General features: G+C 50.4%; 1 protein-coding gene across 1 annotated transcript in view; it reads right to left on the reverse strand.

Moving 5' to 3' along the window:
- Nucleotides 1–4,486: 4,486 nt before the first annotated feature.
- Nucleotides 4,487–21,146, reverse strand: part of si:dkey-178e17.1 (tricarboxylate transport protein B, mitochondrial) — a 65,574-nt gene continuing 48,914 nt past the window's right edge. The window contains exons 4-9 of the mRNA XM_052032373.1: nucleotides 14,664–14,802; nucleotides 12,567–12,651; nucleotides 10,686–10,790; nucleotides 8,388–8,503; nucleotides 6,437–6,510; nucleotides 4,487–6,310 (exon numbers count right to left, since the gene is read on the reverse strand). Coding sequence (XP_051888333.1) covers nucleotides 6,196–6,310; nucleotides 6,437–6,510; nucleotides 8,388–8,503; nucleotides 10,686–10,790; nucleotides 12,567–12,651; nucleotides 14,664–14,802 — 634 coding nt within the window. The 3' untranslated portion in view covers nucleotides 4,487–6,195. The remainder of the gene's footprint in view (nucleotides 6,311–6,436; nucleotides 6,511–8,387; nucleotides 8,504–10,685; nucleotides 10,791–12,566; nucleotides 12,652–14,663; nucleotides 14,803–21,146) is intronic.

Here is a 21,146-nt window from a genome sequence, read left to right on the forward strand (position 1 = left end):
CATCATCAAAGATCCCCACCATCCGGGCCATGCCATCTTCTCGCAGCTACCATCGGGCTGGAGGTACAGAAGCCTGAAGTCCCACACCACCAGGCTCAGGAACAGCTACTTCCCTTCAACCATTCGGTTCTTGAACCAATCTGCACAACCCTAATCACTACCTCAGCAAAGCAACACTGTGACCATGCGACATGGGGGTTTCCTCCAGGTGCTCCAGTTTCCTCGCACATTCCAAAGACGCACGGGTTAGGAGCTTTGGGCATGCTATGTTGGCGCCAGAAGAGTGGCGACACTTGCGGGCTGCCCCCAGCATATTCTCAGTAATGCAACAAGATGTATTTCACTGTGTGTTTCGATGTACATGTGACTAATAAATAAATATCTTATCTTACTTTGCACTACAATGGACCGGGTCTTTTTGTTCTAATTGTGTTCTTTCTTGTAAAAATTGTGTATCACTTATGTTTAATTTATGTTTTTCTTGTGAATGTTGTGTCTCTGATGCTATGTGCCTGTGATGCTGCTGCAAGTAAGCTTTTCATTGCACCTGTGCACACATGGACTTGTGCAGATGACAATAAACTCGACTTTGAACACTTTCAGAGAAGCAGCATTTCCATTTCAGATTCCAGTATTCAGTTTCTCTTCCAGTGATTTCAGCTAATCCTCCTTCTCCCATTTATCGACCACCTCCACCCTAACACTGTCGTTACATGTGGACTGCCGTGTTTCCCTATATTGCAATGGCAACAAAAACGTGATTGCAAGTACACCTTGGGAGTTGGGTGTCCTTAGATTGTGAAAGGCGATATATAATCAAAAGTTTTTGATTTGTTTGGAGGGAAATTGCAATTCATTCAGCGAAGTTTTGACACTTAAATAAAAGCAGAAAATACTGTAAATTCTTTGCAAGTCAGGCAGCATCTGTGGAGAGATGACAAGAAACAAAGAAACAGAGTTAATGTTTCAGGTCAAAGACCCTTCAGCGGACTGAGATTGGGTCTTCAACCTGTAATGCTAACTGTGTTTCTCTCTCCACAGACGCTGCCTGACCTGCTGGGTGTTGCCAACATTTTCTGTTTTTAACCATAGAACAATACAGCACAATACAGGCCCTTCGGCCCACAGTGCTGTGCCAACCTTTAAACCTCGCCTAAGACTATCTAACCCCTTCCTCCCACATATCCCCCTATTTTAAATTCCTCCATATGCTTATCTAACAATCTCTTGAACTTGACCAACGTATCTGCCTCCACCACCACCCCAGGCAGCACATTCCACGCACCAACCACTCTCTGGGTGAAAAACCTCCCTCTGATATCTCCCTTGAACTTCCCACCCATTACTTTAAAGCCATGTCCTCTTGTATTGAGCATTGGTGCCCTGGGAAAGAGGCGCTGGCTGTCCACTCTATCTATTCCTCTTAATATTTTGTACACCTCTATCATGTCTCCCCTCATCCTCCTTCTCTCTAAAGAGTAAAGCCCTAGCTCCCTTAGTTTCTCCTCATAATCCATACTCTCCAATCCAGGCAGCATCCTGGTAAATCTCCTTTTTATTTCAGATTTCCAGCATCTGCAGGTTTTTTTTTATTTCCAAGGTTCGATACTTGTCCCATCATCCTCTGTGTGCCCATCCCCATCCCTTTCATCCGTCTCTCCAGCCCATCTCCCCTGTCTTTCTGCAACTTAATACGTGTTTCATTTCTAACTTTTCCCAGCACTGATCGAGGCTAATTGACCTGGAGAGGCTCAACTTCTCTCTCCATGGATGCTGACTGACCCATTGACTATTTCCAGCCCATTCTTTTTTTTTATTGTGAGCTATGGATTCCTGATCCTCTGTCGATTCCTGCCCTTTGCTGCTGGATTTGCATCCAGTTTGACATTCCCAGTTTGTTGGGCTGAGCTGGCATAGGCTTCAGTCATCACTCTCAGGAAGAACACTTATACTTCACTGTACTTTGTCAAAAACGAGAACTCTGGTTAGGCCGCATTTAGAGTACTGCGTGCAGTTCTGTTCACCTCACTATAGGAAGGATGTAGAGGCTTTAGAGAGGGTGCAGAGGAGGTTTACCAGGATGCTGCCTGGATTAGAGGGCATGTGCTATCAGGAGAGGCTGGACAAATTTGGGCTCTTTTCTCTGGAGTGGCAGAGGCTGCGGGGTGATCTGTTGGAAGTGTATAAGTTTATGAGGCATAGATAGGGTGGACAAGCAATATCTTTTTCCTATTATTGAGTGATCCGGTACTGGAGGGCATGCATTTAAGGTGAGAGGGGGTAGGTTCAGAACAGACATGAGGGGTACGTTTTTTACTCAGAGAGTGGTGGATGCCTGGAATGTGTTGCCTGATAGGATGGTGGAGGCAAATTCATTGGGGGCTTTTAAGAGGGGCTTTGACGGGCACATGAATGAGAGGAAAATAGAGGGATATGGGCATTCTGTAGGTAGGAGGGAATAACTATGTCAGCACAACATTGTGGGCTGAAGGGCCTGTTCTGTGCTGTACTGTTCTATGTTCCATGAAAACATAAAGTTGGTGAGTCAACAGGAAGGTCCCACCAACTGGTTCTCACAATGGGCAGCTCGGTGGCGCAGCTGGTAGAGCCGCTGCCTCACAGCACCAGAGTCCCAGGTTCGATCCCAACCGCCGGCACTGTCTGCGTGGAGTTTGCACGTTCTCCCCGCGTGGGTTTCCTCCGTGTCTCTCCGATCTCCTCCCACATTCCAAAGGTATGCGTGTTGGAAGGTTAATTGGTCACTGTGAATTGCCCCAAGGTTGTAGGCGAGTGGCAGAATCTGGTGGGGGATTTGATGGGAATGTGGGGAACACAAAATAAAATTACAGGTCCTACCCAGTTTTCACCTGATTTATGGACAGTCCCTACATATGAACGAGCATCTGGGAGACCGGTGGGATGGAGTTACTGGCTGCTGTGGGACTGTAGACATCTTCTGCTGTGTGGGAACTCAGTTCGTGGTAATAAAATGGTTAAGTTCAACGTCCCGGTTTAAGTACACTCTGCGCTTGGTTGGCCTAGGTTACCAACAGTTCTCAGGGACAGAATCCCGTCATAGCCTGGGGAGGACCTAGCGTGTAAATGGGCAGCTGATAGTCAGTGGGTCAATTGCCTGTTTCTCTGTTCAGTAACTCTGTGGTCCAGGCATTTCCGGTTGGAAGAGCAGCTGCCTGTGAGTATCATTGGACAATTCTCCCAAGAGAAACAAGTGGAACTGCGCACAGAGGCCATGCACTGACTCCTACCCTACCAGAACAGGTCAATGGACCTTAACCCAGGTTCCACCCCTGTAAGGTGAGTGTGTCTTCAGAACCACCCCCCCCCTCACCCCACTGCCCCCGTAACACAGAGGAGTCGCCTGTAGATACCTGAGAGCAGAGGAGAGCAGAAGAGACCACCTTACCAAATGCCAACGAGCTCACTCACTGTTATAGGAGGCCATTTGGCCCTGTGGGTCTATGCTGGCTCCCAGTGGTGCAATCCCATCAGTCCCATTCTCCCGTTGCTCCGTTCCCCTGTCGCCAAACAATTTATTCTCCCCCAGGTGTGCATCGATTTCCCTTCAGAGTTCTTTAACTGCTCCCCTAATGGAGGGATAATTGACTCCGGCCGATGAACCTACATTGCGGGATTGGAATGCAGGAGAACATGGTCACAGGGAGAACATGCAAACTCCACACAGACAGCACCAGAGGCCAGGATCAAACCGGGTCTCTGGAGTCATATGCCAGCAACACCAACTGGTGCCCTGAAGAAGTTCGGCATGTCCCTACTGACCCTCACCAAATTTTATCGATGCACCATAGAAGGCATCCTATCCAGATGTATCACGGCTTGGTACGGCAACTGCTCTGCCCATGATTGCCAAAAACTGCAGAGAATTGTGGACACTGCTCAGCACATCACAGAAACCAGCCTCCCCTCCGTGGACTCTGTCTATACTTCTCTCTGCCTCGGTGAAGCAGCCGGCATAATCAAAGACCCCACCCACCCCGGACGTTCTCTCTTCTCCCCTCTCCCATCGGGCAGAAGTTACAAAAGCCCGAAAGCACGTACCACCAGGCTCAAGGACAGCTTCTATCCCGCTGTTATAAGACTATTGAATGGTCCCCTAGTACAATAAGATGGACTCTTGACCTCACAATTACCTTGTTATGGCCTTGCACCTTATTGTCTGCCTGCACTGCACTTTCTTGGTAACTGTAACACATTATTCTGCATTCTGTTAGTTTTCCCTTGTACTACCTCAATAAACTCTTGTAATGAAATGATCTGTATGGGTGGCATGCAAAACAAGGTTTGTCACTGTACCTTGGTACATGTGAGAATAATAAACCAATTTACGAATTGACCATTAAACCTGCCATACACAACTCTATATAAATAGCAGTTTCTAGTGCTGTGTCAATACCAAAAATAAAATCAGTGAAACAAACTCTGCTGCAAAATAACAAAACCTCAGCGGTTGAAGCACAGTTGTTAATTTATTAATACATCACGTTGTAAACATTGGCCACACTAAGAGAGGTCGTACAATAATGAAATGAGATGGCTTGAACAGGTTACATGATGTTGGCAGGAGAGGGGGGGAACAGGGGGTGTTTCAAGGCAGTTTTCAATCCCTGGAAGGTTTGTGTCACAGTTTTAAAGGGGATGCAAACATTCTGGTGAATAAAATAGGTTTAAAAATAGATTTCTGTGTGTTGTTTCAGCTGCATGGATGGCAATAGAGTTCTGGGATTCTTTGTTTTCCACCCCACCCTGGGGAATGAAACCCTTCCTCTCTCTCAGCCAACTATGAAGGTAAATCAGATACCGTAACACTGGCGATACAAGGCTCTGCAGAGTCTGAAATCTGGAGCAAAAAGCAAACTACTGGAGGAACTCAGCGGGTCGAGAACCTTTGAAACGTCGACTGTCCACTTCCCTCCTCAGATGCTGCCTGACCCGCTGAGTTCCTCCAGCAGTTTGTTTGTTGCTGTAACATTGGCCGTGTGCTTGGACAGAGCCGCATGGTGGGTCAGGTGACTGCACTGTAGAACGAAGCTTGGTGCTTCGCATCGTGGATAACGGGGGCTCTCCAACCGCGTGACTCCAAGGAATTTCCTCTCTGTGGAACCGTTGGCCGGACGGTTCTAAAGAGGCAGCCGCTCCAAATACTTCCCTTCCTTTTGCGGAAGGTTGTCCGAGAATGATGTCCACAGGGATTTTCAGGGCAATTACCATAACTAGGAGCCTACCCCCTCCTCTGTCATCCTGAACTTCAAAGCTAATTTAGATTCACAGAAGAAGGCACTCGTTCGGACCGAGTTAAGGGCACATTTCTAACTTTTTCTGGTCCTGATGAGAAGGCAACCTCCTGGGAAACGTTGAGCTGTCTCCTTCTCCACGGATGCTGGCTGGTTTGCTGACAAATCCCCATCCAGATATCAGATTTCCAGTTTTTGTAGCACCTCCTTCTCTGCTTGAACTGATGGGAAAACTCAAACCAGCAGGAGCAGAGCCCAGTGAGACGAGATTAATGGGACAATGGCCTTTCATTGGATGACAGGGGCCCACATTCCTTCTTAGGATCGTACAGGACAAGAGGGCCCTTCACCCCCCCCCCCCTCTAGTTTGCCCCATCTTCCAGTGAGATCACGGCCGAGCTGTGATCCCACTGCGTCTCACCAAGTTTCCTCATCTTTGGGACAATTCACAGCATCCAGTCACATGACCCACTCCCCCAATTCCCACACCTTGGTAACCCAGGAGTCAATTCCTTTACCCCAATCCGTAGGCACTGGTGGTGACATGGAAAGCAATTAATTATGACCTCCCCTCCCTGTCCCACACCTCAAAATAATAAAAAGGACATTAAAAAGATTCGTCCCTTTGGCACACAAATACATAAAAATGGGTGTACCATCTATTGAGAGGGAATGCATCACCCGTCCATGGGACACCCAGCAATATTGATAAATTAATTTTTTCTCAATCACCCAACATGATTTTCTCACAGTCTAAATATTATATCACTGGACAACACGAAGGGAAACATACTGGCATCATTGGCTAGTTCTAAACTTTTACACGGTTTCTCTTGTTGGTGAGACCTGCCCATTCTTCTCATGGCCGCACACCTCACCGTTCCCACCACCCCCCTCCCCACCCCTCAACGGGGCCCTGGCGATTTCAGTCCGTCTTCCATATCTTGTTCAGTACCTTCACCACCTCCTCGTAGATGATGAAAACAATGGCAACGTCCAAACATACTCGACCCAGGCGTGGAACTGTTCCTTTGTAAAACCTTTGGTGGTGGGAGAGAGAGAGAGAGAGAGTGAGAGAGAAAGAGTGAGTGAGTGAGCCACCGCTGAACATTGCAATTAACACCCACTCTGCTTTGTTCCATGCAAATTTAAATCATTTCACTCACGCTAGGGGACCTTCATGCTTCATTATCTTGAAGGCACAGTCCCAGGTATTCTTGTACTTGTGCGATTCCAAGCCCTGGGGAGATGAGACAAGTTATAACACGACACAGAAGACACCCAGCCTTCTGCTCACTCAGGGGCTGGGATGTGACCATCAACGCTCGGGGATGGACAGAGAGGTTTGAAGTCCCGTTGGGTACAGGACACTCCCACTGCTCATGCAGAGTCCTGAGCTCCAGTTTGTCTGAAAGCCTCCCTAACACCCACACCCACCAACCCCCTCCCCTACCCAAACCCAAACGCTCTGCCAGCTCTTCGACTGTGGGTACCCTCGCTTCCACATCACCGTGGGCAGTGGGAAACAATCTGGCTCAGTCCCCCTTTCCCAGCTCGAGGGCAACTGATGCCAGGAGTGAGTTAATGCCCTTCTCTCCCACAGTGGCACTGACAGCAAATTCATCCGCCCAGTCTTACAACACACAGGCCATTCAGCTCCATGTTCCTGTGCTGTCTCATCAGAGTCACACAGCAGAGAAACAGGCCCTTCGGCCCATCACATCCATGCCAAACCTTTTGCCCATCTCCCCATTTGCCCACATTAGGACCATATCCTTCTCTGCCTTGCCTGTTTAAGCGTCTGTCTAAATGCCTCTTAAACATAGTGCTTGTATCTGCCTCCTCTAGCAGCACATTACAGACATATTCATTGTTAGAGCTCTCCGATTACTCCCTATCTCCCCCCAGAAACCATAGAACCCTGCAGCATTGAAACAGGCCAACCTTGTCCTTGATGTCTCTCTACACCAGTCCCACTCACCGGGGCCATTCTCCCTTCTCTCCTCTTCCATCGGGCAGAAGATACAGGAGCCTGAGGGCACGGACCACCAGACTTAAGGACAGCTTCTACCCCACTGTGATAAGACTATTGAACGGTCCCCTTATACGATGAGATGGACTCTGACCTCACAATCTACCTTGTTGTGACCTTGTACCTTATTACACTGCACTTTCTCTGTAACTGTGACACTTTACTCTGTACTGTTATTTTTACCTGTACTACATCAATGTACTCTGTACTAACTCAATGTAACTGCACTGTGTAATGAATTGACCTGTACGATCGGTATGCAAGACAAGTTTTTCACTGTACTTTGGTACAAGTGACAATAATAAACCAATACCAATACCCCCATATCCCTCTACCCATCTCCTTTACAAGTACATGACCAAATGTCTTTTAAATGATTTAATTGTATCCACCTTCTGCATTTCCTCTGGCAGCTCGTTCCACATACCCACCACCCTCTGTGAGAAACTTGCCCCTCAGATCTCCTTTCAGTTTCTCCTCTCACCTTAAACCTGTGCTCTCTAGTTCTACACTCCACTGCCTGGGGAAAAGATTCTATCTCTCCTATCTATGCCCTTCATAATTTTATAAAGCTCTATAAGGTCTCCCCTCTGCCCCCTACAGTGAGAACAAACCCAGTCTCTCCTTATATCTACAGCCCTCCATTCCAGGCAACATCCTGGTGACTCTCTTCTGCTCTCTCTCTATTGCTGCCACATCCGTCCTGACACTGTGGAGAACAGCAACTCTTTTCAATATCTTTCCAACTCCCTTCCAAAGTCCCACGGAACTGGTCATCGTTGGACTTCCAGGGGTACTTTCCCAACCACAACTCCTGGCTGGGTGTAAGACTCTCCGATCTTCTGGTTCGTCTCCCCAGAATCTTAACTCCATGTCTTCTAGTTTCGAGTTTCCCCCAGCGTCTGACGGAACCTGTTGTGGGTCCGGTCCAGTTTATTGGATCTCCATTGATGAGGAATCCCAGGCTCTCCCTCCCCCTTGTCCCCCGGCTCACATCTTGTCCAAAGCCTGCCTGCCCCACCTCTGTGGCCTGACCCATCCCTTGCGAAGTCCATCAGTCATCAGTGGGAGCATTGTTCCCGTACCTGCATCCTGGTCTTTATCACATCCAGGGGTGTGTTACCAAACACACTGGCAGCCCCTGCTGTAGCTCCGAACAGGCCTGTGATTAGAGGGTTTAACTCCTTGGCTGGGTTGTCTCCTGAGGAAAGAAACAAGGGAATGAGTTACGGTAGGTCACAGGCACGTCAGCCCATGTTGGCTCAGTCAACCAGCGTTCCCAACGGTCCCATTCCCTGCAAGTTGTCGCTTCGGCACCACATCCCACTGCCTTTTGTAACCTTCTCCCTCCACCCAGGTAGCAGTGCGTCCCAGCAAAACAAACAGCCCCCCCCCAGTGTGGGAAGCACATCCTGCATTCCCTCCTGAATTATCACCAAGTTTCTTTGGTCTACAACCTTCCGATCTTAACCCCCTACTCTGAATTAGTTTGAATACTTTTATTCCAAGGAACACATTCCCTCCATTCTCTCTGCCTCAGTGCCATTCCAGAGATCTCCTCTGCAGCCTTTCCGGCCTTTTCACATCCATCCTAAAACACCTTGCTGGCTATTCAACTATGAGCGGCATCAGAGCTTGTCGACGTGCAATCGATCCCACAGTTCTGCTGCCCCTGGGGGGAGACGTGTTCCTAGAAGAGCCAGCGACCCGGGTTCAATTCCGGCTGCTGTCTGTAAGGAGTTTGTACCTTCTCCCCGTGACTGCGTGGGTTTCCTCCTGGTGCTCCGGTTTCCTCCCACATTCCAAAGTCGTTCGGGTTAGGAAGTTGTGGGCATGCTACGTTGGCGCCGGAAGCGTGGCAACACTTGCGGGCTGCCCCCAGAACACTCAATGCAAAAGATGCACTTTACTGTGTGTTTCGATGTACACGTGACTAATAAAGAGATCTTATGATGGTAGTAACTGGTCTTGCCAAACACAAAAGCCAGTTTACCTTCCTCAAAGACAACTCAGGAAATTTGCTCGGGTCGATCGTGAGGTCCTTCCATGATGTTTGGTTATCAATTTGACGGCACTCCACTTAACAGGGTGGCCACAAACAAACTGTCACCTTGCTGGGGCAGGTACACTGCCCAACATGGTGGCTCGAGCTGGGACCTTCCCTACTGCCAACCTCAAGTGGGATGTGAGTGAAGGCCAAGTGAGGTGTGGATGTCTGAGTGGTTCCAGCACAGCCTGTGATTGTGGTCTCCTGGATTGGGGAGGACCTTGTGGTCATGTCCTATACTACAGGTTTCCATGGCTACCTCAATGGAATGGATTCCCTCTTCAACGTAGCCACACCATGGCTTATAAACCTCAACACCAACTTCTCTCACAACACAGTATGTGAGAGGTAACCAGGGTATCTTCCCATTAAATGGTAGTAGGTGCAAATACTAGTCACATAACCTGTCAGGTGCAACCAATGACTCTATAGGCACGGTAGTGTAGTGGTTAGCGTAATGCCATTACAGCGCCAGTGACCCGGGTTCAATTCCCACTGCTGCCTGTAAGGAGTTTGTACATTGTCCCCATGTCTGTGTGAGTTTCCTCTGGGTGCTCCGGTTTCCTCCCACATTCCAAAGACGTACGGGTTAGGAAGTTGTGGGCATGCTATGTTGGCGCCGGAAGCGTGGTGACACTTGCGGGCTGCCCCCAGAACACTCTATGTTTTATCTAATAACCCCCACAATCTCACCCCAGCTCCACTCAAGCTCAGTGCTATGATCCTTATGAGCAAGGATATACTGCTGATGCTTTATAAGTCGTTGGTCAGACCACATTTGGAATATGGTGAGCAGTTTTGGGCCCTGTATCTAAGGAAAGATGTGCTAGCCCTGGAGAGGGTCCAGAGGAGGTTCACAAGAATGATCCCAGAAATGAAAGGGTTAATGTATGAGGAACGTTTGATGTCTCTGGGCCTGTACTCACTCAAGTTCAGAAGGATGAGGCGAGGATCTCATTGAAACCTACCGGATACTGAAAGGCCTGGATAGAGTGGACATGGAGGGGATGTTTCCATCAGTAGGAGAGTCCAGGATCTGAGGGCACAGCCTCAAAATAAAGGGACATCCCTTTAAAACTGAGATGAGCAAGAATCTCTTTAGCCAGAGGGCAGTGAATCTTTGGAAATTCATTGCTATAGAGGGCGCTGGAGGTCAAGCCATTGGGTGTATTTAAGGCAGAGATTGATAGGTTCTTGATTGGTACGGAGGTTAAGGGTTACAGGGAGAATGGGGTTGAGGAAAAAAAATCAGCAATGATCAAGTAGCAGAGCAGATGCGATGGGCCGAATGGCCTAATTCTGCTCCTGTATCTTATGGTCTTATGACCGGTGTTACCTTTGTACCAGTTCTTCAGTGAAGTCATGACGAAGAATCGGATGGCCTGGTTCGAGCCCTGTTTCAGGACCGTTGCAGTCAGCCCCTGATATGTCCCTTTCAGCCCTGGGTAGAGGAAGGCAAGGATTTAGTCCACACATCTCCAGGCCCTGGCATCTCTCCCCCTACCTCGCACCTCACACAACCCCCCCATACACACATGGCAGCTGACACACAGCGCCTGTGTGTCAACGCAGTGACGTTCCAGCCCTGTAAACACAAGCTCACGAGTTCCTGTGTTTAGCTGGGCTGGGCCACAGCAGAACGGGAGGGAGAGGTGGAGGTGGAGGGGGTGGGGGGGAGAGAGAGAGGGAGAGGTGGAGAGAGAGAGAGAGAGAGGGAGGGGGGGAAGAGAGAGAGGGGGGAGAGAGAGGGGGGAGAGAGAGGGGGGAGAGAGAGGGAGGGAGAGGGGGAGGGAGAGAGAGGGAGGGAGAGAGAGGGGGGGAGAGGGGGGAGAGAGGGGGGAAGAGAGAGGGGGAGAGAGAGTGGGAGGAGAGAGGGGCAGAGAGTGGGGGAGAGAGAGGGGGGAGAGATAGTGGGGGAGAGAGAAGGGGGAGAGAGAGGGAGGGAGAGGGGAGGGAGAGAGAGGGGGGGAGAGGGGGGAGAGAGGGGGGAAGAGAGGGGGGAGAGAGGGGGGGAGAGAGAGGGGGAGAGAGGGGGAGAGAGAAGGGGGAGAGAGAGGGAGGGAGAGGGGGGGAGAGGGAGGGAGAGAGGGGGGGAGAGGGGGGAAGAGAGAGGGGGGAGAGAGGGGGGGAGAGAGAGGGGGGAGAGAGAGGGGGGAGAGAGAGGGAGGGAGGGAGGGAGGGAGGGAGGGAGAGAGTGGAGAGGGAAAGAGAGCGAGAGAGAGAGATGAGAGAGAGGGTGGAGAGAGAGAGGGATAGAGAGAGAGCTCGAGAGAGGGAGGGGATGAGAGAGAGGGTGAAGAGATAGAGAGAGAGAGAGGGGGAGAGGGAGAGGGGATGAGAGAGAGAGAGAGAGGAAGCTGGGGGAGCTCAGCGGGTCAGGCAGCATCTGTGGAGGGAAATGGACGGCCGACGTTTCAGGTCGGGACCCTTCATCCGGACTGAAACTCTGCTCCCCCTCTGTTGGTTTTTTCTCCCTCCCCCTGGTCTACCCAGTCCTCCCACACCCACCCCAGCCCCCTCATCACCCTGTTCCTTTCCCCTCCCCCACCCTCTCCGTCTGTCCATCACCCACACACCCCTCCCACCGGCTCCCCTCCCCCCCCACTGTTCCCCTCTGCGCTCCCCACCTCCCTTATTTGGTTTCTGTCAGATCCCACCATCTGCAGCCCTCTGTCGCCTCCACCTCTCACCTCCCGGCCTCTGTCGCTGTTCCCACCCTCGCCTCCCCCATCTGCCCGTCACCCCCTCCTCACCTGGATCCACCTATCGCCTGCCAGCTCCTACCCCCACCCCTCCCCCTCACCTCTTTACACCAACTACGTCCCCTCTTAACTTTCAGTCCAGATTCAAGGGTCTCGACCCGAAACGTCGACTGTCCGTTTCCCTCCACAGACGCTGCCCGACCCGCTGAGTTCCTGCAGGTTCTTGTTTGATTCTGTTTCTTTAACGCAGACTTCGAGTGTCCGCAGTGTTTTGCTGGCCGACTACTGGCCGATTTATTGATGTTCCTCTTCCTGCCACCAGAGGGACCGGCCTGCCCACTGCAGAAGCTCCCAGTCGGAATTCCCGGGAATGTCCATTCATAGAACCACTTGACCCACAGCAAGTTGCAGAGAGCAAGGGGAGTTGGGATGGGATGTGGTCATCAAGGATGAAGAGTCACTGGATACAGAGACTGAGGGAAGAGAGCAGTTATGGATGGCAGCGAGGTACTTACCTTGCTCACGGACTATCTCCCGGACCCCATGGAAAAATCCCCGGTACTTTGGCTTTGCAGAGCACTGGTCGTGAATAAACTTCACCTGGAAGTAAAAGAAAAGGCACTTGCTGTTAGGAGCCACCTTGGCGAGTTAATAAAAAAGGGGCAAACTCATTGCAAGTGCGAGGTGGTCCCATGCTGCCCATGAATGGGGTGTTGCCTGCTCCCTCTGAGGGGCACCAAGCCAGTTGGCATTACTGGGAACCTTCCCTACCAGTCCCTGATCTCGGACACCAACTGATCAACCTCCACAAGGCGCCGGTGAGGCTGCATTTGGAATATTGTGTTCGGTTTTAGTCACCCTGCTACAGTAAAGAGCGCAGAGGAGATTTGCGAGGATGTTGCCGGGACTCGAGGGACTGAGTTATGGAGAGAGGTTGGGCAGGCTGGGACCTTATTCATTGGAGCGTAGGAGAATGGGGGGTAATCTTAGATATACAGTCATGAGGGGCATAGATGGGGTGAATGCGCACCGTCTTTTTCCCAGGGTTGGGGAATCAAGAACTGGAGGGCATGGGTTTAAGGTGAGAGGGGAGATGTTTAATTAGAATCTAAGGGGCAACTTTTTCACTCAGAGGGTGGTCCGTATATGGAATGAGCTGCCAGAGGAAGTGGTTGAGGCAGGTACATTAACAACATTTAAAAGGCACTTGGACAGGTACGTAGGAAAGGTTTAGAGGGATATGGGCCAAACGTGGGCAAATGGGACTAGCTTAGACGGGAATCTTGGTCAAGTTGGGCCGAAGGGCCTGTTTCCGTGCTGTGTGACTATTCAGGGATCTTCGGGTCCAAGTCCATAGCTCACTGAAAGTGGCCACGCAAGTAGATAGGGTGATAAAGAAGGTGTATGGCATGCTTGTCTTCATTGGTTGGGGCATTAGGAGTCAGGAAGTCATGTTGCAGCTGTATAAAACTTTGGTTAGGCCGCAATTGGGAGTATTGTGTTCAGTTCTGGTCACCTCATGATAGGAAGGATGTGGAGGCTTTGGAGAGGGTGCAGAAGAGGTTTACCAAGATGCTGCTGGATTAGAGGGCATGAGCTATCAGGAGAGGTCGGACAAACTTGGGTTGTTTTCTCTGGAACGTTGGAGGCTGAGGGGAGACCTGACAGAAGCCTATAAAATTATGAGAGGCATAGATAGGCTAGACAGAATCTTTTTCCCAGGGTAGAAATGTCAAATACTGGAGGACATGAAATTAAGGTGAGAGGGGGAAAGTTTAAAGGAGATATGCGGGGCTAATTTTTGACAGAGAGCGGTGGGTGCCTGGAACGGGCTGCCAGGGGTGGTGCTGGAAGCAGATGCGATAGTGGTGTTTAAGAGGCTTTTAGATAGACCCATGGATATGCAGGGAATGGAGGGATATGAATCACTTGTAGGTAGGAGAGATTTAGTTTAATTTGGCATCGTGTTCAGCACAGACATTGTTGGCTGAAGGGCCTGTTCCTGTGTTGTACTGTTCTATGTTCTGTGTTCTGTGAAGGAAGAGCAGCTCTCACTGGGGGAAGAGCAGCCACCCACTGGAGCCTGCTGTGTTGCTGGCCAGGTTCACCAGCGGCACCGGGAGAACCAGGGAACCCTTCATCGACTGGACACACCGGGTCCAACCGACGGAATCCCGGCGGCCAGGGAAGTGTTTGTCCCAACTTTCTTCTTGCTGCGGAAGGGGGACGGGGGGAACGATCGGGAAGGGGGATGATCGGAAAGGGTGAGGAAGGTCGGGAAATGATTGGGAAGGTGGGAATGATCAGGAAGGTAGGGATTGATTGGGAAGGGGGGAAACAACTGGGAAGGGGGATGATTGGGAAGGGGAGAAATGATTGGGAAAAGGGAACAATCAGGAAGGTAAATCCAACAGAATGCAGTTGGCTTCTATCCTATACACGTTCATTGTTCACAAGTAAACGAGAGAACCGCTGAACTTCCTGTCAGACTGAAACATTATCTCCGTCTCTCCACACAGGCTGCCTGACCTGCTGAGCATTCCCAGCACGTCCTGTTTTTAATTCAGATGCCCCGCACCTGCGTTTTTTTTCTTCGATGTTCACCGAATTACCTTGACGGTCTCCATCGGACACACGACCAAGACCGCCTCGAACACTCCCGCGCCCAGACCGCACACCAGGCTCTGTCGGTTGCTCAGCTTCCCCTGGTGATCCCGCAGCTGGTTACTCAGGAACTCAAACGTCCCAAACCTGAGGGAGAGGACAGCGCCGGTTCAACAACCCTGCATTTACGTAGCGCCTCCCAAGAAGCAGGCATCCCTGGGCTGGAGTGTATAAATCTGGGGCCAGAAATGGGGTTGTGTAGAGATCTCAGTGGAATTTAGGGTGGGGATAGATTGCAGAGGCTGAGGGAGACTTTTTTACTCTCCACAGGCTTCAGAGGATGCAGGGGGCAGGGTGGGGTGGGGTGTAGGGGGACAGAATTTCATGTTACACCAAAGAATGAGAGGAAGAAATAATCCACAATTGGCTGGTGCCCATGCCATGGTTCAGTTGCTAACCCTCTCACCACCGAGCCAGTCAACGAGAGATTACAGCACAGAAACAGGCCCTTCGGCCCACCAAGCATGTGCTATCAGATTCAGGCTTATTATCACTGACATATATGATGTGAGATTTGTTTTCCGGCAGCAGTACAGGGCAAATTCATAAAAATGACCATAATTACAAAATAAATAGTGCAAGGAATTACGAGGTAGTGTTCATGGGTTCATGGACTGTTCAGAAATCTGATGGCGGAGGGGAAGAAGCTGTTCCTGAAACATTGAGTGTGGGTCTTCAGGCTCCTGTACCTCCTCCCCGATGGTAGTAACGAGAAGAGGGCATGTCTCAGGTGGTGAGGGTCCTCAGTGACGGTTGCCGCCTTCTAGAGGCACCGCCTCTTGAAGATGTCCTTGATGGCGGGGAAGGTTGTGCCCGCGATGGAGCAGGCTGAGTCTATCAAGCACCCAATTTTACACGAATCCTATACTGACCCATTGTATTCTCCCCACCCTTCCATCATCTCCCCCAGAGTCTACCCCTCACCCACACATTCGGCATAATTTACAGTGGCCAGTTAACCCACCAACCCGCATGTCTTTGGGATGTGGGAGGAAACTGGAGCAGCCGGGGAAAACCACGTGTTCACAGGGAGAAATCGAGAAGCAGACCCCAATACAAGTATCTGGGCATAGATTCACATCCCAGTCAGCCTCTGGGCATGTGTGTGCCTACAGACGTGTGTGTGTGTGTGTGTGTGTGTGTGTGTGTGTGTGTGTGTGTGTGTGTGTGTGTGTGTGTGTGTGTGTGTGTGTGTGTGTGTGTGTGTGTGTGTAAGTCCAGAGGTTTGCATAAGATATCTTTATTAGTCACATGTACATCGAAACACACAGTGAAATACATCTTTTGAGTAGAGTGTTCCGGGGGCAGCCCGCCAAGTGTCGCCACGCTTCCGGCGCCAACATAGCATGCCCACAACTTCCTAACCCGTACGTCTTTGGAACGTGGGAGGAAACCGGAGCACCCGGAGGAAACCCACGCAGACAAGGGGAGAACGTACAACCTCCTTACAGACAGCGGCCGGAATTGAACCCGGGTCGCTGGCGCTGTAATAGCGTTACACTAACCGCTACACTACTGTGCCTGCCCTGAATGGGTCTGTAAGTGTAAATCGGTACCTGTGTGTGGTGTAAGAGTGTGTGTGTGTGTGTGTGTGTGTGTGTGTGTGTGTGTGTGTGTGTGTGTGTGTCTTTCCTTGCCCCCTTTTATACACAATCTCCATTTATATGGTGCCTTTATCATAACAAGTGCTGCACTGTGCTCCACAGAGTGCTTTTGAAAGAGAGTTTGCTATAATTACTCAAAAACTCTGTCATTATTGCACCATGTGATTATTGCTGTGGTTGAAGTTAAATGACAGGGAATTTGCTCTTCCTTTATCCTTCAGTCCTGAGTAAAGAGAGCTGCTAACTTTACCCTTTGATTTCGGAATACTTTTAAAGCAATGTACAAACCCTTTGACACAAGTCCACTTCAGTCTCCCTGCACTGCATTCACCAACCAGACCTCTCATTATCCACTTCCTGGTACAAATTCCAATGAGGTCATTTCATGGGGAAAACGATCCGAGTAAATGATCCAGGCTTCCTCTTGTTGTTGCTGCAATCGAGCATTTATATAGCATCTTTCACAACCCCAGGGCTGCCCAGAGTCATTTCTCAAGTGTAACCAAGGTTGCAATTTAGGAAACATGTTGGCCAATTTATGCATGGCAAGCTCCCACAAATCAAAGGAATCACAGCCAGGTAACGACTGGATTGCGGAGTAACCTGTAGTCAGAGTGTCAGGGTTAACACTGCTGATCCTCAGAAGAGTTTCACACACAGCTGACAGGGCAGAATAGGTCTTAATTTGACATCTTCTTCGAAACATGGTGCCTCGGACAGTGCCGCACTCCCTCAGCGTCTGGTCTTGAACCCTCAACCACTGGACTTGAGGAGCAAGGGTTACCAACAGAGCTGTACCTAGAGGCTGCAGATGCTGGGATCTGGAGCCAAAAACAAGACGCTGGCGGAACTCAGCAGGTCAGGCAGCATCTGTGGAGGGAAATGGACTGAGACCCTTCATCTGGACTGGAGGATAGAGGGGAGATGGCGAGTATAAAGAGGTGAGGGGAAGGGGTGGGGTGAGAGCTGGTAGGTGATAGGTGGATAGCCGGTGGCTCTACTTCATTAGGAGTTTGAGGAGATTTGGTTTGTCACCAAAGACTCTTGCAAATTTCCATAGATGTTCGGTGGAGAGCATTCTGACTGGTTGCATCACCGCCTGGTATGGAGGCTCCAATATGCAGGATCGAAAGAGGCTGCAGAGGGTTGTAGACTCAGCCAGCTCCATCACAGGTACAACCCTCCCCACCATCGAGGACATCTTCAAGAGGCGGTGCCTCAAGAAGGCAACATTCATCATTAAGGACCCTCACCTCCCGGGACATGCCCTCTTCTTGTCACTACCATCGGGGAGGAGGTACAGGAGCCTGAAGACCCACACTCAACGATTCAGGAACAGCTTCTTCCCCTCCGCCATCAGATTTCTGAACGGTCCATGTACCCATGAACACTGCTTGTTATCCCTCGCCTTGCATTATTTATTTATTGTTGTAACTTACAGTAATTTTGTCTTGCACTGTCCTGCTGGCAGCAAAACAACAAATTTCACATCATATAAGTCATATATGATTCTGATTCTGAGGTGGGGAGGGTGACGGGCAGATGGGGGAGGGGAGAGTGGGAACAGCGACAGAGGCCGGGAGGTGAGAGGTGGAGGGGACAGAGGGCTGCAGATGGTGGGATCTGACAGGAGAGGAAGGTGGAGCGTGGAACCAGGTGATGGAGGTGGGGAGGGCAGAGGGGAACAGAGCCACACCTGGTGTGGTTCTGGACTCCGCACTGGAACGGTATGGAGGCAATGGTGAGAGCAGACCAGGTATACATGGACACTGGCTCAGTGTAAGGAAATGCAGGCTACCCATTTACCACCAAAATTCAACAAAGGTCACAGCTTTAGCACAATAACACTTTTAAAATGTGCCAAGGTACTTTATAGGACCATTACTGAAACCACATTTGACACACTGGCACAGAGAGTAGAGCTGCTGGCCTCACAGCACCAGAGACGCGGGTTCAATCCCCACCTCTGCGCTGTCGGTGTGGAGTTTGCACGTTCTCCCTGTGACAGCTCCGGTTTCCTCCCACATCCCAAAGACCAGCAGGTTTATATGTTAATTGGCCACTGTAAATTGCCCCTCATGTGTTGAGGAGGGGTTAGAACCTGAGGGGAGGAGAATAAAATAGGATTGGCTGCCTGACCCGCTGAGCTCCTCCAGCACTTTTTGTGGATCGCTCCAGATTCCAGCATCTGCAGAATTCCTTGCATCTCCACTGGTGTACATGGGGATAGTTCTTGATCAGCACGGACTCAGCGGGCTGAAGGGTCTGTTTCTGTACCCCAGAGGCTGCAGATGCTGGAATCTAAAGCCAAAAACAAAGTGCTGGAGGAACTCAGCGGGTCAGGCAGCATCTGTGGAGGCAGAGGGAAGGCCGACGGGTTAAGGGGTATTTCACAGGAGGGAGCAGCAATAAGGAGAGGTTTATGGAGTGGATTGCAGAGCTCAGCGTCTAAGTGGGTAAGGGCATGGCAATGGCTCTGCCCAAGATGACCTTCCTCTCCTGTCAGGGTCCACCATCAGCGGGTGTGGGGGCGGGGGGTGGAGGGGAGACAGTCCTCAGCCGGCAGAGACCAGAGGCTCGCAGAGGCCGGGATGAGGAAGGAGTGTTCTGAAGCAGAGCCGTCCAGAGATAGCAAAGGCATGGGTGACGGTTTCCCTAGCAGATGAGCCAAGGCACGATACACCATACACCAGGCACGGTTGGTAAGGCAACTGCTCTACCCAAGACCACAAGAAATTGCAGAGAGTTGTGGACACAGCTCAGCGCATCACGCAAACCCGCCTCCCCTCCACGGACTCTGTCTGCACTTCCCGCTGCCTTGGTAAAGCAGCCAACATAATCAAAGACCCCTCCCACCCCGGACATTCTCTCTTCTCCCCTCTCCCATTGGGCAGAAGATACAAAAGCCTGAAAGCACATCCCACCAGGCTCAAGGACAGTTTCTATCCCGCTGTTATAAGACTCTTGACCGGACCTCTCATACATTAAAAGGTGATCTCTTGATCTCCTAATCTACCTCGTCGTGGCGCTTGCACCTTATTTATCTACCTACACTGCACTTTCTCTGTAACTGTAACACTATATTCTGCATTCTGGGTTTTTTTCCTACCTCAATGTACTTATGTACGGAATGATCTGTCTGGATGGCATAGAACATTACAGCACAGTACAGGTCCTTTGGCCTACAATGTTGTGCCGACATTTTATCCTGCTCTAAAATCTATCTAACCCTTCCCTCCCACATAGCCCTCCATTTCTCCATCATTCATGTGTCTATCTAAAGTCTCTTAAATGTCCCTAATGTGTCTGCCCCTACAACCTCTGCCGGCAGAGTGTTCCATGCACCCACCACTCTCTGTGTAAGAAACTCACCCCTGACATCCCCCTTATACCTTCCTCCAATCACCTTATACAAAAGCTTTTCACGGTGTCTTGGTACATGCGACAATAACAAACCAATACCAACAACAATAACTTGGGCCTAAAATGTTCCATTACACATAGTCCACATAGATAGTTCAGTTTGGATGTTGCAGGAATATGTGCGAATAAGCATTAATGATTGAGTGTTATTCCTTCACCAAATGATAATGTGCTTAACAAGCACCTTCCACTTGTCTGCTCGTTATACTCGGCTCGTCCACTGGTCTTCTGCGGCACCCACTGTGGGGAAGGAGGCAAAGAGACCCCATTTCAGCCTACACTGAGAGACTGGGTCCTGGGGATTCAGGAGTTAAGGTCAGAAGCAGCAGCACTTCATTCACTGGGAGCTCTGCCTTTCCAAGAGCCTGGAGCCAGGGTCTGCTTGGTCTCTGTTATAAACCAGTGCTCAGAGAATGACAAAGCAGCAGAGACTAAAAGCAATCAGGAAGCTCTTTGTTCAGCCCATTAGACTCCTCTGTCAGTCAACCTTTTGTTTGGTTTATCACTCAGAGACTGCTCGTGCCTTTAGAATGTTGTTCCATCTCTCCCCGCCATGCCCCAAGGCAACACGCCTGGGTCACAGATACAGATGGGGGGCGGGCGTACCAACCAGCCGGCATCTTTTCCCCGGGGTTGACATGTCTAATGCTAGAGGGCATGCACTTAAGGCGAGAGGGGGTAAGTTCAAAGGAGGTGTGCGGGGAAGGTTTCATTATATACAGGGAGTGCTGGGTGCCTGGAACTCTTTAAACCACCGCCGTGCCCAACGACTCGCGGGAACCGATGGGGGAGGTGTCTAGGATACCCTACTCGGGGGTGAAGGGAGTTTGAGAGAGGTGCGACCAGAAGTGTCCCGCGCAGGGTGAAGAGACTGGCCCTGCAACACCAGTCCGACTCCCCGCAGGAGGCACAGTGGCCGTCGACCCACGCACTGCCAGGGGTGGGGGTGGAGGCAGATACGATAGAGGTGATTAAGAGGCTCTTAGGTAGGCACATGAATGTGCAGACGACGGGCATGTGTAAGCAGAAGGGAATAGTTTGGTATCGGTATTGGTTTATTGGTATTGGTTTTTGGTTTATTATTGTCACTTGTACCGAGGTACAGTGAAAAACTTGTCTTGCATACTGATCGTACAGGTCAATTCATTACACAGTGCAGTTACATTGAGTTAGTACAGAGTGCATTGATGTAGGCTTTTAATTACTAGTTTAATTAGTTCAGCACAGACATGGTGGGCCGAAGGGCCTGTTCCTGTGCTGTACTGTTCTGTGTTCATGGGAGTGTAGCAGTTAGTGTAATGCTTTACAGCGCCAGCGACCCGGGTTCAATTCTGGCCGCTGTCTGTAAGGAGTTTGTATGTTCTCCCCGTGTCTGCATGGGTTACCTCTGGGTGCTCCGGTTTC

Source organism: Pristis pectinata, chromosome 17 (genome assembly GCF_009764475.1).
Source record: "Pristis pectinata isolate sPriPec2 chromosome 17, sPriPec2.1.pri, whole genome shotgun sequence".
Classification (NCBI taxonomy): domain Eukaryota; kingdom Metazoa; phylum Chordata; class Chondrichthyes; order Rhinopristiformes; family Pristidae; genus Pristis; species Pristis pectinata.